This window comes from Cyprinodon tularosa, unplaced genomic scaffold (genome assembly GCF_016077235.1).
Source record: "Cyprinodon tularosa strain WSP-4 unplaced genomic scaffold, ASM1607723v1 ctg396, whole genome shotgun sequence".
NCBI classification, from domain to species: Eukaryota; Metazoa; Chordata; class Actinopteri; order Cyprinodontiformes; family Cyprinodontidae; genus Cyprinodon; species Cyprinodon tularosa.
The window spans coordinates 141,827-157,324 of record NW_024039114.1 but is presented as its reverse complement, the minus strand read 5'-3'; the positions used below and the strand labels follow the sequence as shown (position 1 = coordinate 157,324).

Sequence of the window (15,498 nt, the reverse complement as noted above, 5' to 3'; positions counted from 1 at the left end):
TATATTTATTCAAAAACCTCTTTGTGCTTGACAGTTCTACCTCATGCAGTTTTCTACGAAAAAAAAAAGAAAAAAGAAAAAAAGACCTGCAAATACAGTTGTTCATAGAGTAAAAAAAAAAAAAAAAAAAGTTGCATTAAATGCCCCCGGCGGGGCCTCCTGGCACCAAGCATTAATGTTTCTGCCATACTGGCTTCATGTGGACAGGAAGAGCAGAGGGTTCTGCCAAACTATGCAGTTAAAATACCCACACATCAGGAGTTAGCTCTGCTCAACACGGACCGATGTGTTTTTGTGTGTCCAACTAAATCCGACAAACGCTTCATCATATCCCAGTTATGCTTTGAATAGCTGTGTTTGGATAATTATAAATCATCAACAAGGGGGCCATCTAAGTGGCTGCTGAGATGTTCGGTAGTCAATCTATCAGTGTGAGGAGAGCTTGTGATCTGAATGGAATAAGCGCTCCCCTCTCAGATGAAGTTAATCATGATGGCTATGAAGCTGCTGATAAGTCTGTTTGATCTTGGAATGCCGAAGCCACAAGAAAGGAAGCAAAGGCCTTTGGAGTCAGGCCTTTGCACCAACCACAGTCATGATGAACTAGTGCGTACAGGCATGTGTTTAACACAGGGAAACAGATCAATCAGGCAGCTGTGGATCCAAACGAATTGTCGTTCAAGCTGGACTTTTTACTGAGATTCTTTTAATAAACCTGATCAAATCAAACGTTGGAAAATATTCCTCAAAAGCAGTGCTGTGCGAACTGTTTGTGTCATGTAGAGTCGGTCACATTTTAATTTACAACTAGAAAATGTATGTAACTAGACCAGGGGGCTGCAGCCCGCATTGGTTCTTCCTTTTGGGGAAAAACAATAATGACCCAACTAAGGTTTTAAATACAGTATAAGAACAAGTACCACTCTAGTTTTTTTTATTTGAATTCAATTTTCAGTACCAAAAGTTAACAAAAAGATCATAGGCTGGAAAATGTTTATAAAACAGTGCTTTTATTTTATTTTTTTATGGCAAGATATTTCCTGTTGCAAATCTAATAATTTGTCTTTTATTAAAAAGTCATAAAATATTTGTTGCTCTAAACAACGTTTATTTAGCTGGATTTAAGGCAAATCGGTTCTTTGAATTTTTAAGATTTCAGACTCTTGGTATAGTAAAAGAAGGGATATGTGGTTTGATCTTTTTAAAAACAAAAAAATACAGATTTTGCCACTATTGCATTAGAAAGTAGTTTGTTTACCTACAACTTTTCCATAAACCAATTATCTTCAATAAAATATTTCCGAGAGAATCTAGTAACTCCACATATTATTCAGATCTGGATTCTAACACACAAAGCTGCAGAGAGCAGGGATTTCGTCATGTTTCAATAATTTGCAGCCTTAAACATTTTCTCCATGTTTAGCTCCCTCCATTCCTGCTCCTGCAGAAGAGCTTTCCCACATTATAGTGCTACCACCGCCATGCTATAATTAGTTTTTATTGCTACACATAAAACATAGATCAACCTCTGAACTGAATATCTATCTTTTTATTAAGCAGTATTTATTTTTTCTTGTGACTCCATAAAGGTTTGGTCTGTTTGGTGCACAGAAATTGTTCTGTTAGTAGTTTGTCTCTCATGAACTGTAGATCTTTATACCTCCACCAGAGTCACCATGGGATGTTTGATGCTGTCCTTGCCTAAAATGTCAGCTTGAACAGGAACCCATGTATTGATTTTAACAACAACACATTTCAGAGTGTTTCTCAGAAAGTAATCCGATATAATACAACACAGCGAACTGCAGGGGAACTAAATGAAACTTTGGTTTTAAACTCAGCTGGATTACACAACAATTTATGTAAGCGATTTAGAAAAAGGGAAGCGAAATAAAAAAAAAAAGCATTTCATGTTTTGTTTTTTTTATAATCACCTTAAAACATTGTGACTTTTACTTTTGCTGCAGTAATATTCTTGTTATAGTTTGGCTATTTTTACTCGAGTAAAATATCTAGGTACTTTACCCACCGTGAGTCATTTTAAATGTTCCAACATCAGATAAAAATACAATAAGCGGTAGAAGTTCTGTATCCTTTTCTAACATATATGCAGAACCTCCAGTAAAGATCGGTTTTCGGAGCTTATGTGAATATTTCATACGTTAGAAAACCAAATGTCACATAAATGTCTAATCATGAATTCTGAAATTTAAATCAGAATTTAAGAGCCACCAATTACTCAGTACTGTTTTAGTTTTTACTTGTAATTTCTTGGATGATTACTTTATAATTGTGGGTTAAATTAGTGCTATCTTACTTGAATAAATTTTTTGAGTACTTTCCCCAGCTTTGTTTTTAAATGCAAATGTAAAAACCACACTTCATCATGTTTCTGCTTTTAACAAAACACAGTGAATTGTGTGGTTGCAAAAATGTCTACATTTCCAAGGGGTTGATTATTTTTTAAGGTCTTACAGTTTTTTAATTTTATTTTATAGGTGCTTATTCATTTGCTAATTTCTTTTATAAAAATGATCCAGTAGTAATTCCTTAAAATCACACCCCCTTTTAATATTGGGACGCATTATGTAAGCTGTAAATAAGTCATAACAGGCTTCAAATAATTTGCAATCCACAAATTATGAAATTTTCTAATTGAATCTTATTTAATTTGGGATTTTTCTTTGCAAAGATCTTTTCGGTCTTGGTCACTGGCTGCTACTCATGAAACAAAAGAACCGTGATGTGATTTAATGTAAATGTTAAAAAAAAAAAGAGAAAGAAATCCACCCGGTCAGCATAATTTAATGAGACAGAGTGTGAAAGGAACTAAGTGGATAACCAAATGCAGAGTGGGCTTGTGGGTGGGTGGTGGATGAAGTCAGTGATATTTCAGCGTCCCCCCGGTGGTTAAATTGCTGACAGGAAGCAGTTTGGGTGGGTGGGGGGGGACACACAATCATGTGAATATAAGCAGTGCCAGAAATTAAACCAGATCCTTCAGATTTGAGCTGACTGTAGTATGAGCAGCATATGGAGAAATCAGAGGGGTGGGACTCAAAGCGCCTGTTTGGACAGGCAGGAGCTGAAGGCTTTAAAGCGAAGCCCAGGGCGAGGACCTGTGGGTGGGGATAGATGCTCCTCGTTATGGCGCTCTGGGTGTGGTTGATCTGGGAACGGGGCAGCAGAACAGGTCTCACACATCAGACCTCAGGATGATGCTGTGTTTGTTTCTGATCTGAGGTCAGACCTGCAGCGTGTAGCATTAAGATAAACAGCACCCCATTATTAAATAAAAAATATAAAGTATTTTAAATGTTTTATGGTCGTTTTTACATTTGAATTCAACTCTCTTTTACATAAAAAAGTGTTTAAAATCTCCCATCAGCTGTAAGACTATAGCTATAACCTCTATAAGTTACATTTATGCTGATTTTGCACAATTTTTACCTTAGTGAGTTAAATAACATGCTGCTGTCATTTTGAACATCTCTGATGTTGCTGCTATTTTCAAATATCCATTACTGTAAAAATATCCATGGCTGTTTATTGGTTATTTATTCTCCAGGTGCAAAGTTTTATGTTGTTAAAACACTTTACAGTACAGTATTTTATTGTTTATCTTTTAACTCTTCACTATTATGATATTCTTATACATTTTTATTTTTTCCTATAATATTTTTGCTGTAAACACCAGAATTTCCCCATTGTAGGACAATAAAGAGATTTTATTCTATTCTTTGCTAATAAAATTGTTGGATGAATCTACGTTTTTTTAGCAGATGGTGCAAAATTCAGCATATTATATATATCTTTTTTATTCCATTTCTTAGAAAAAACAAAGCGCTGCCATAATTCTGAACTCCTAGCTTGGACTCTGACAACATGGAGATGATGTCAGCGCGGCGGGCGCACATCTGGTAATGTGATAACCCCTTAGATGTGAAACACTAGACGTGGAAACTGGAGTTGTGAGGGACTAACCATCCTCCCTATCCCTGTTTCTTGGCTGACATGTGAGATTCTTCTGAGGCTCAAAGGGTCAGCGTGGACCCGGCTTAAAACTCATCACGGAAGAAACACCACACCAGGCTTTTTTCATTTATTTTCTTTGAATTAAGCTTTATTAAAGATAAAAGTACAGGTTAGAATAATGCATACAACCGTAAAAGCTAATTACAGACATTTATCATAAACAGGAACTCACCCTCCAACATATACAGCCAGTTTCTACACAAACACATTCAGGTGGTTGTGCCAAAAGGGGCTCCCTTTTGGAACAGGACATCCTGAAACCGGCCAAGAAAAACATTCCTTATGACAGGAAGGCATTCCAGCTTAATCTGAGATTTTACTTTTACAACCTAAAGAAGTTCAACATGTTTGCTCATAAAGAGGAAAAAAAAGGTCAGACTAATTTCAGCCTTTTATATTTACTTACTTGTGGGTTAAAAAAAAACACACACACACACGCACAACTAACAGGGCTGTTCTAATAAAGTGTTACCTCGTACAAAAAAGTGAGTATTGAGAAACAGAAGAAAGGTTTCATTGCAACAGAAGAGGGAAGTGTAAAAAAGGGGAAGGAGGAAACAAGCTGAGGACTTGGTGTACTATACCTAAGGCTGGGTGTCACAATGTGATGTTTTGCAATGAGGTGTGTACTGTCTGGATTCTCTGGAAACTCAAAAACACAGAGTCAGCTTTCACACACACACACATCTCACACACCAGCATCTGCATTTTCAAAACACACTTCCTCACACAAAGCCACACAAAAAATAAAAAAACCTTCACAGACGTCAGCACGGAGGAAATAAACAATAGACCCGCAACTCCAACGTTGCGCAAGCGGTTTGGATAAGAGAAGTGACATCGTAATACATACACCTCTGAATGGGAACTAATGCTAACTGAAACAATGATATACCAACAAGGAGGAGGAGGAGGAGGACACGACAGGATGCTGGTCAGATGAAAGAGCCCGAAATGTCAGACAGCCTACAGACTGTTGTCGCCTTGCAATCTTAACAGCCAACACCAGTCTGATAAGCTATCTGACAGGCCGAGAGAGTGACGGACATGCCTGAAGATGTATGCATGGACACAGAAAACAATGACTTCAACAAAAAGAAGAGAGAAAGAAAGAGAGAGAGAGTCCTAATCCGACTTACCATGATGGGAGGAAAAAAAAGAACATGTGAATGTTCTAGGCAAGAGCCGGTGCGGTGCACAGGGTTCAGCTCACCCAACAGTACCCCTCTGTTTTGAATCTACTCGAGTGATTCGTCTCCTGGCTCCGTGACTGAGGGAGTGCAACGAGTTCATTCGAGGGTTCAGCTGAGGTAACGGCACAGACGCTTTTCACTGTGAGATGGAGGTTTTTTTTCCCTCCCCCCCCCCCCTCCTCTATCCCTCCTCCCTGCTGCTCTAGCGTCCCCGCTGCTCTCAGTCCAGCACAGGGAGAGGAAAATTGCACATTTCATTGGCAATTATAGAGAAAACAAATAAGAAAAAAAGAAGAAAGAAACAGGGGAAGGTGGTGGATCACAGCTTGGTGTCCTTCTTTTGGTACCAAAAAAAAAAAAAAAGAAGGAAAAACCTCCAAAGGAAAAGTAGAAACAAAGAAGATTTCTCTCTCATCTAGCACACCAGGCAGCAGTCCGATCTCACCATCTGCTTTAATCCACGAAAAATATTGCGACCACATTAAGACAACCCGCTATCTACATGTGACACACACAACGTTGTAGATCTGATTGAATATATACCCTGCATCTGGTCAAAGTGGCCCCCGGGGCTGACTCATGCGCTCTCTTCCTGGAAGCAGAACAATGAGGGGAGACAAAGGGACCGGCGGGGGTGATCCAGGAGTCATTTATCATTACCTATCCAAAATACTACATCCTGCACAGAAGTCACCTATTACACCATGTGGAGCCTAAAGCATCCACTGCCATCCCTACAACTGCAGCACATGAAATGGAAATGATTCAGCTCTAACTACGTTCCTTATCTAAACAGCCAATATCAAACATCTACGAGCTATAATATCCTAAATAGAAAAAAAAACTCAGCACTCAGACTCAGCACTAGTTCAAAGCGTGGATGCCTACATACAGCCCCACATGTCTCAGCGAGCACCTACCTTTGCAGGAGAGAACATACAGAAATACCAAAATTGCGACCAAAATTGCAGAGCCTTCATAAACAAGCAAATGGAAGTCCAAGCTGAAGATAAACATGTTGTTACAGAAGCTAGAGAGAAACCAGATGGTGCCGTTTTTTTGTGTGCCTAGGATAATGATGGGGTATCAGCCAAAAGGGAGAGTAGATATGAAGGGCTTGTGGTCCGATACGATCGACCCCAACCCACCCAACTCCCCCCACACCTTGCTGGCCCTCATTCCGTCTTGCTGTCCGAGGACTTCTCCTGCCGCTTGTGCTTGGCATAGCTCTGCGCCATGGAGTTGACAATGGAGCAGACAAAGAAGCATACCATGATGACCACAACCTTCTCGAAGAGCCACGAGAGCCAGCTCTCCTCCTACCAGGAACCACAGAAAGAGAGAGAGAGAGAGAGAAGAGCTCGGTCAGTAAGAGAAGGGCCACCCCCTTCTTCTCTCCACCTCCACCCCCGCATTTGCCGCACCCCCTGCTCTCCCCTCTGCTCCTGATGCTGTAGGCTAGGTGGGGATCCAGGTCCATGTGCAGGACAGATAGAGATCAGGGGTAATAAAACACGCGGCAGCCCCCGCCGTCCTCCCCTCCTATAAAGCCCCCAGTGACCCCAGCCTGCAGCCTGCCTCCACCGACTTCAATTGCCCTGCTTCTCTCCAGTAACTGCTGGAAGCTCAGGTTACAAGACAAAAAAAAAAAAAAAAAGGAACATTGTTCTAGAAAATGCCTTAATCTGTCCTTCTACGCCTCTAAGTCTATCCATTATGTCTTTTCTTCTTCCTCGTACACTAGAGAAAAAAATAACGCTCTGAATTAATCACTGAGTGCAAGGAAAGGAGAAAGAGGAGAGAACAGCTTTTAAAGAAGAAACAGGCTTTAGCTACAACTGGCTCTTTTTGTTCTAGATGTGGGGGGGTGATGGATTGTCACAAGGGAGGGGTGGGTGGCTTTGGTCTACAGTTAGTTCTGGGTTCAGACGGGGCACCGAGTGCATGTGTGTGTGTGAGGCACTGAGGGGAGTGACTACACTCACACACACTCTCCCATTGGTAAGATGGAGCATGAGTCAGCACGCCCCATGCTACAGTAGTACAGTTCGGGTGAAGCTGGACCCCACGCTGCCCCCCCCCCCCCCCCCCCCCCCCCTCCACCTTTCCCACTCAAAGTTGGTCCGAAGCAGCGCGAAACCCACTCTGTCACTCTGGTCCCCAAAACAAGCCTGTATAATTTACCGGATCACCAACAGCTGACAGGAGAAGCAACTAAACCTAAAGAAATCAGCTCAAAGTTTCATTTGTTTTTTAGTTATTATTTGATATTTGGTGAAATTCAGGCTGAAAATAGGGCAGTTATGTAAAAGACAAAAAATGAGGCATTTTTTTTTTTGTCTTGGCATAATGTGGGTGATATTTGGTTCTTACCGTTGGGGTCCCCTCTCCGGTGACATGGTGCAGCTTGGCCTTCTGGGCCTCCAAGTACTCCCTGAAGGGCTTCTGCAGTGCCGCACCCAGCAGAGGAACAGCGCTGTTTCCACCAACAGAGAGAGGGAGGATGAGAGGGGTGGGTGGAAACAGAAAGAGAGGGAAGAGAGGGAGATAGGGAGGGGGTGAGGGGGGGGGGTACAAATCACGTCACATCATTGTTACTCACCAGCCCAAGGGCAGCAACAAAGGGAGGCATGCTGTCCTGTCTCCTGTACTGTACAGAGCTGGCCCCCGCTTCCTCTCTTTGGGAAGAGAGAAAGGCGTAGAGAGCAACGAGTGCAAACCACTCATCCCCTATACACTACACTACACTACACTACACTACTACACTCACACACACATTACAAATAAATGAAATAAAACCACAGCAAGCTGTGACAATCAAAAACAACCCCCAAAAAAATAATAGACTGAAAGGATCAGTGAAATAAACTGAGAAGGAAAATAAAAGTTGTCCTCCTGGTCCTCATGCGGCAGCGGCGGACGGCAGCAGTCAGTCCTCTCCTGTCCTCTCTGCTCTCACACACATACTCAGCTTCCTCTCTCCCTCCCTCTCTCTCTCTCACATCGGTGAACTCGTTCACCTCCCCTGCAGTGCCTCCTCTGCCGCTGCAACGAGGAGAAATGAATGACTTCTCAGAACTCTCACATTTATCATAGGCGGTTCCTGTAAGAACTGGTTTCAGCCAATTAATGAGGAAGTGAGTCGTACCCTAGCTGTGTCGTCACTGGTTGAGACCTGTGGGGGGGTGGAGGGAGGGGGATGACCCACTGGAAGGGAGGTGGGGGGGCGGTGCTGCTGTAAAGACAGCCCATATTAGGAAACCCTTTACAAAATGTAGTCACTGACTACAAGCATTCTGCTCACCCCCCCGCCTTCTTCCGTGCCCTCTTACACACGCTAAAAAAAAAAAAAGATGTAAGAGCCGGCAGAGAATGGCCTAGAATAGCCAAATCAGTGGCCCATCCCTGGAGTTAGTGATTAATCACTAAACAAATACCTACTAAAGACCTCCACTAGTTTTCCCTTATAGAAGAAAGCCTCCCCTGATGTTTCAGATCAACGCGCTCCTTGCTTTTCCACGTACGCATCTTAGTTTTTTTTTGTCAAAAAAAAAAACAAAAAGGCACATCAAAGATTTCAGGGCAGCTTCTGCGTGGGCAGAGTGTCACATACGGTTGGGTTTATGGCTGATAACTTTCTCTCAAGGAGGCAAGTCATTTCCGTTCCTCCCCACCTCCACGCTCTCCTACATGTACACACACCTATGTTATGGTGAGAAGAGAAACACTTTGTGTTAAATGACTGGGTTTTACAACCTTTTAATGATTAACTTTAGAACAAGTAGTTGATATCCGACTTGTAGAGGAGCATAAAGCAGGCAGAGAGACTCTGAACTGCACTTTGGATTTAAATCGCTTAAATTGGCATTGAACTCATGGCAAAAAATGAAAAATAATAAAGTAGTTTGTAGTTTTTTCGGAGGGAAAATCAGGCTTGAATCCCCCTCAGCTCCACACATTTAAAGAAGCTATAATACATATATGTATAGATATTAAAGGGAACCCTTGATATAAATTTAAAAATGTCTCTAAAACAAAAAAAAAAAGAAATACATTCACTAAGCTTGTAAAAGTAGAGAGGCAAGAAAGGAGAGAGAAGGAGAATTTTTTAGAAATGGCGCGCGAATCATCTCACGATGAGCAACACTGAGTCATGAGCTCGACCGAATCCACCAACAAAGAAGCTCAAAGCTGACAGTCTGCAGCAGAAAATACAGCCACACAGTCCCGTGTCTCTGCTTCACACGTCTGATCATTTTCTGTTTCTTCTTGGGGAAAACCTTCCTCTAACTGGACAGGGTTTATGGAGAATGTTGGACTCAGGAATTCCTCCTTTAAGTGTGTTCAAAATGCATCCGTGAGTACATGTGGAGAAGCTCTTTACTGGTCCAAGGTTAACTTGTTTTTCTGTTAGAAGGGGTTCAAAATATAGATATAGAATTTTTCTAATTCAAAAACAAAAATCTATAAGAAATGTTGTAGAACGTATATAAAATGTTAAAGCTGATTTTCTTCTTCAGTGAAATCTAAAGGTGATTTTCAGATGATCTATCTATCTAATTACATGATTATGTAAAAAAATTAAAATAGCAATAAAATGCCTCTATGGTCAAGCAGAGCCTAAATTAGTGTAAATCTTATCAAACTACTTTAAATATAAAAAAAAGCTTCTATAAGAAACTCAACTGACTGTTGGCTTAGGATTAAAAGAGAAACCAGGAAGTTTAAACAGAAAAAAAGAAGGAAAACCTTAATCCAAGGGTTTTAAATATTAACTCCATCAGTTATAAATCCCTGAAACTGAAACTAACCGTGATTAAATTTTATTTGATAAAAAATTGCTCCTTTAAAACCTGCATTTTAAATGTTATGCTAACTGTAAAAGTCTTAAATATGAACGTTCTCTCCACTGAAAACCAAGCAAAATCTTTCACTGTAAGAAATAAGGTGGAAAAATATGCTCCACATGTGCCATGGAGGTGTGCCTCCCTTCTGTGTCCGTCAGTGGAAGACTAACTCACTCTTTCATGAAAATAAAAATGATAAAAACATTTTTTTTATTTCATTCACATAATAATCCCAAACGAGTGTTTGCAGCAATATAATAACAGTTGTTTACTTTTTCTGCATTAAAAAAAGGAACATTGACTTATCTAGTGTGTGTGTGTGTGTGTGTGTGTGTGTGTGATCCTCTTTAGAACGCTAATGATAAGGAAAGAGGAAAAGCAGAAATAATAGCAGGAAGGAAAATTTAAAGAGGCTGTAAATGTTTTACTGTAAAACTGTAAAACTTCCCACAAGTGGATCCTCTTAAACACTTATCAGCAGGATCAATTATTTCAACTGCCTAGAAAAATGCTCTCTCTCTCTCCCCACACACACACACACAGGGATAGATAGGTATTAAACATAATTTTAACAAAGCCTTCATTTATTTATTAAAATCTTATTTTTATTGATGTGACATAAAATTCCAATCTTGCTGTTTTAACTTTAGCTGTAGGTGTAAAGTGACACAATAAAAATAATTGGAGTCATTAAAACTAAAGTATGTGTATATAATGTGTTCAACTTAGATAATGAAATATATTATAGGAGATTTGGCATTTTAATATTATATACAAAGAAAAATAAGAATTTTATTTGTTTTATTGATTGATACAAAAATGTATCAATCAGTTTGTCATGTGTAAGGCGTAACAAAATATGTTTTTATCTGTAAAATGGGCTGTAGCAAAATAATTTAAATATACGTTACTGGTAACGTTTAAGGTCTTCAAGTTTTTTTTTCTCTTTGTATTTTCATGTTGTAATGGAGATAAAAATTTAGTTCTTCTTTCTTTCTTTCTTTCTTTCTTTCTTTCTTTCTTTCTTTCTTTCTTTCTTTCTTTCTTTCTTTCTTTCTTTCTTTCTTTCTTTCTTTCTTTCTTTCTTTCTTTCTTTCTTTCTTTCTTTCTTTCTTTCTTTCTTTCTTTCTTTCTTTCTTTCTTTCTTTCTTCCATCCAAGAGTAAAATCAAATTAACCCAGTTTGATCAGCTTTTTTTGAACATGAAACGCTCTCATCCAGAGATCCTTCCCATAATGCGACCAACACAAACCTCCCTGAGCGTTCACAGAGAACATCTCTGCAAAACATCCACAAAAACAACAAAAATCATGAGCTACTTTTTTAGAGTATCGGAGAAATTTGACAATCATGCCTGTTTTGTGGAAGTCGCGAACAAAGTCTCAAAAGTAAAAACACTGTAGTGCTTCTTACTGAAAAGAAATCTCTGGCATTCACACCCACCCACATGGTCTGTGTGTGTCTGCAAAAACAAAAACTAAACCTAAAAGCAGCATGTTTAAAAAAGAAATCAATAAAATAAATGTGTTGTTGAAGCATAGAGAGGAAATCACGTAGCAAAAGGAGTTTGCTGATAAAAACAGACGGCAGATTCGCTTCTTTACAAAATCTCCAAAATGCAAACAAGATCGAACAGATCTTAAAATTTGTGCTGCTTGTGTGAACATTTTCTGAAATATGTGTTCAATAACGTAGAAAGGCTTCAGCCAGGCAAGGAAAGCTAGGGAGGGGAAACCCCCCCCACATCTCTGCTTCCTGTTGTTTGATTATTGTTTCAAAGGGTTAATTTGTGAGCCACATTTCAGCCATTTTTTTTCTTTTAATCAACCACTATCATTTCCTGCTTCTGTTTACGGTGAGCAGAGCATGTCTGAGTATCCAGTGTTCGATCTGGGAACACCAAATTCCACAGACCTAGAGTCACACGTAACCTTTGACACGTCTGCCCCCTCCGAGAGCTGCCACCTTTTAGGATTCCTCGTTCCCCCTTCCTCTCACACACACAGGATGAGACTCACACTCATGCCCTGACGTCCTGGGCAGAGGAAGATGGAGAACGTCTCACATGACAGCCGAACGCTGGCCAGGTCCGCCGGGTTACAACATCATCTCAACAACAGGGTTAGGCAATCTTGTTACCCAATGCTCCACAGGGCCAGAGTTCACACCTAACATAACAGCACCAACACTGCAAGAAGAACACACACAGGGTGGCGAGGAGGTGCTGTGACCTGAGGTACCGAAGCTCTGACCTCCTCACCAAAGAATCTCCCTCTGAATGTTACGAGCTGAATGAAGATGCCCAGATATGATCAGATAAATGAAAAAGTCTGTTCTGGCTAATAGAGGAGAAAAATGTTTGCAGGTAATATCTGTCTACGAGTTTGAGTGAGTGGGTGTTTGTTCCTCCTCCAGCTTGACCAGACTTTTTCCCAATGACCTCACCACTAAAACATGGAGCATACTCCTGGATGGAGATCCCCCTGCCCAGGGTGTTTATCACATCCCAGCTTCAGCCAGCACACACACCCACATATGGACACATGCTATCCTCTTGGGGTCACACAGAAACCAGCTTTAACCAGAGCCTGTGGGCCCCGGGCACCGCTGTGTTTGCAGCTCCCGGGTCACCCAGCGACCACACCTGGACCCTTCAGATGATGGAAAACGGTTGACTCAGAAGTGAGTGAAGACAAATCCAGACAAGTGAACGGCAGAAACAGGCGGATCAGATTTTCCTAACATTATACTAGGAAGGACAGTCGCTGCCTGGGGTTCACACTGGTACCTATGTGCTACACTTGACACATTTAGGTTTGATTTAACACTTTATTTGTCCTAAACGAGCCACCGTCACAAGGGATGCAGGAAAACTGTGTTCATAGTTCATCAACTTGGAAAAGAATTAAACTGCTTCTTTGGATTACATTTTGAAGTATTTTCAGACCCTCCAGTGTATTTTATTTGGGATTTAAAACAAAAGACAAACCTTAAATCTGAGAAGTGTGGAGCACATTTGTCTTAGCCACCCATCACCTATTGAAACACAAACGTATGTATTATTTTGTATGACACAAGCAGCTTTCCACACCCAAAAGTTTTCATATTTCCTCTTTGCAAAATGGATCAATTTCAACCCAAATGGATGAAGAACATCAGGCAACAGATGTTTTCTCAAGCTCACAAAACATTTTCTGATCAGTTTCAGCACAAACTTTAAATACACTGGTCTGGCATTCGACTATGATCTAAACTAAACCATTTCATATTTACTCTAGCTGTTATTCTATTCTGTTATTTCAAGCGTCTTTGGCTACATTCACACTGATGCCTGAAGTGACCCAAATCCAACTTTTTGGTCCATATGCGACCTGAATCTAATATTTTCATGGCAGTATACTGTTAAAATGTACATTTCTGCCCTGATTTTTTTCCATTGCAGCCCAAAAAAATCATGAATGACTGCAAAAAGTGAAAAAAGTCATTTTCACTTTTTGTAAATGTAATGTAATTGCACTAATTCGGAGTATGCAAGTAAAATGATCAGCAAATGGGATCAGATTTTTTGCTTAAATTCAATTCAATTAAATAATTTGTTTCATTTCAATTAGAAAAATTATTCATTAAACTCATTTGAAAGTTCAATTTAATTAAATCAAGTTAAACTTAACTGAACTCATTTGAAGTCACTCATTCAGTTTAAATCAATCCAATTCAGTAATTCAATGCAGCTCATTTAAATTTCATTTAAATGAGATCAATTCAATAATTTAATTCAAATTCTAAATATTTTATTAATGGAAACGAAAAATAAAGGACAGACTCACTTATTTGAAGAGGAAAGTATCTCCACAGCATGAAGCTGCCACATTCACGTCCTACCATGGTTGTGACCTTTTCAGGGAGATGTGCAACGCTAGCCTTAACATAAAGATCATTGCTTCCCATCTATTAATTTGACCTATGGGTACCACTATAAAGGCTGCAGCAGAGAAATGTTTTCTTAAACCCTGCTTCTTGTTTGCAATGATACAACTAAATAAAAATAATTAAATAAAACTCAATGTGTGCAAATATATCTCTTTTTTAAAGGTGCAGTCCATCACTTATTTAGCACTGAAGCTCAGACATTTTCAGCACACACTACACTACAGGTCTGTATTGTGCTTATGAGGCATGTGACATACACTGCTATTTGCTGCTGAAACAACCACATAGGTTACAGTACAATGTACCTGGTAAAAGCCACAACATGCTCCATATCTCCTGCTCTTAAAGCTGCTCCATACGTCAGAGCTTTCACCAGACAGCAACAGAGCCAACAGATGGAGAGCTAGATCAGATACCTCCTTATTTTCTGTACAGACAATGTGTGCAAGACTCAACAAAGCATCCAGTTATGTGAAGGCAGCTATGCGCTGATGCTTCCCCCCCCTTTCCAGATCTGCTAGAAACGTAAAGCTGAAGGCTTCTGTCTGCGTTTAGGTGCTGCAGACGTTGTGGTTAGAAAGTCAGCAAGAGTGAAGTGAAAGTACTCTGTGTCTGCGTGTCAGTGTGTGATACCGTGTCTCAATGTGCTGCAGCAACTCAAGAAAGAAAAAAAGAAAAAAAAGGTGTTTAAAATGCTAATAATATCAGAAAGATTACTACACCTTGTTTTATTGCTTCTGCTGTTTCAGACTGGGGCCTATTTTTCCCCGATGTTCACAATACTTCAGATTTCTCCCTCTTTGTGACTTTTTCCCCCCTAAAAGTCAAGATGCTGATGAGGAACAAAGTGTCTATTTTCACTGAGGTGTGATTGATACAAAGCTGGGAGCGAGCGGGCCCGGATGTCTGCCCAGCTGTCCTCTGAGTCAGGTCCTGTCTGGGGTGACTCGTCTCCCAGAACACACACACCCACACCCACGCACACACACACCATCGCAGGCGACTGGTGAGCCGACAGCATGCCATACGGAGCACTTGGGATGTTGGGGAAACCACAGATTTCACTTGGACGCTGCTGATTGAGGCTCTGACTTCACGTTAGGTTCCTCCCTGACAAATTAGCTGTTCTGGACACCAATCTGAGTCATACCCTCACCTAAAAAAAGACATGAAGGTCATTTGTCACCAGCTCGTTTTCTGGAGACTTGGCCTGAACATTTAATAATAATCTGATTAGGAAGCAGCAGGTCTATGCAATGTAAAAAAAAAATAAAAATGTACTGTAAATTAACCACTGAACAATTAATATTTGCTTTTATTTAAAGCATAAAATCCACATTTAGACTTGGATTTATTTGTCATTTTGTTTGGAACAGCTCTCTGGACAATTTCATCTTTTTAAAAGTTTGCTGAAAATCCCTCATTCATATCATCAGTTTATCAATAGCAGGATATAAGGAAAGTATAAATGAAAAGGAATCCATAATACAAAA

The 15,498-nt window shown here is 40.1% G+C and overlaps 1 protein-coding gene across 4 annotated transcripts in view; it reads right to left on the bottom strand.

The window, feature by feature from the left end:
• Positions 1–6,246: 6,246 nt before the first annotated feature.
• Positions 6,247–15,498, bottom strand: part of LOC119791576 (vacuole membrane protein 1-like) — a 105,627-nt gene continuing 96,375 nt past the window's right edge. For 3 of the 4 annotated variants that reach the window (XM_038297758.1, XM_038297757.1, XM_038297760.1), the window contains 3 exons: positions 7,831–7,906; positions 7,602–7,704; positions 6,247–6,547 (listed from right to left, as the gene is read on the bottom strand). In XM_038297758.1, coding sequence (XP_038153686.1) covers positions 6,315–6,547; positions 7,602–7,704; positions 7,831–7,906 — 412 coding nt within the window. In that variant the 3' untranslated portion in view covers positions 6,247–6,314. The remainder of the gene's footprint in view (positions 6,548–7,601; positions 7,705–7,830; positions 7,907–15,498) is intronic. The other variant, XM_038297759.1, reaches the window with a different exon arrangement.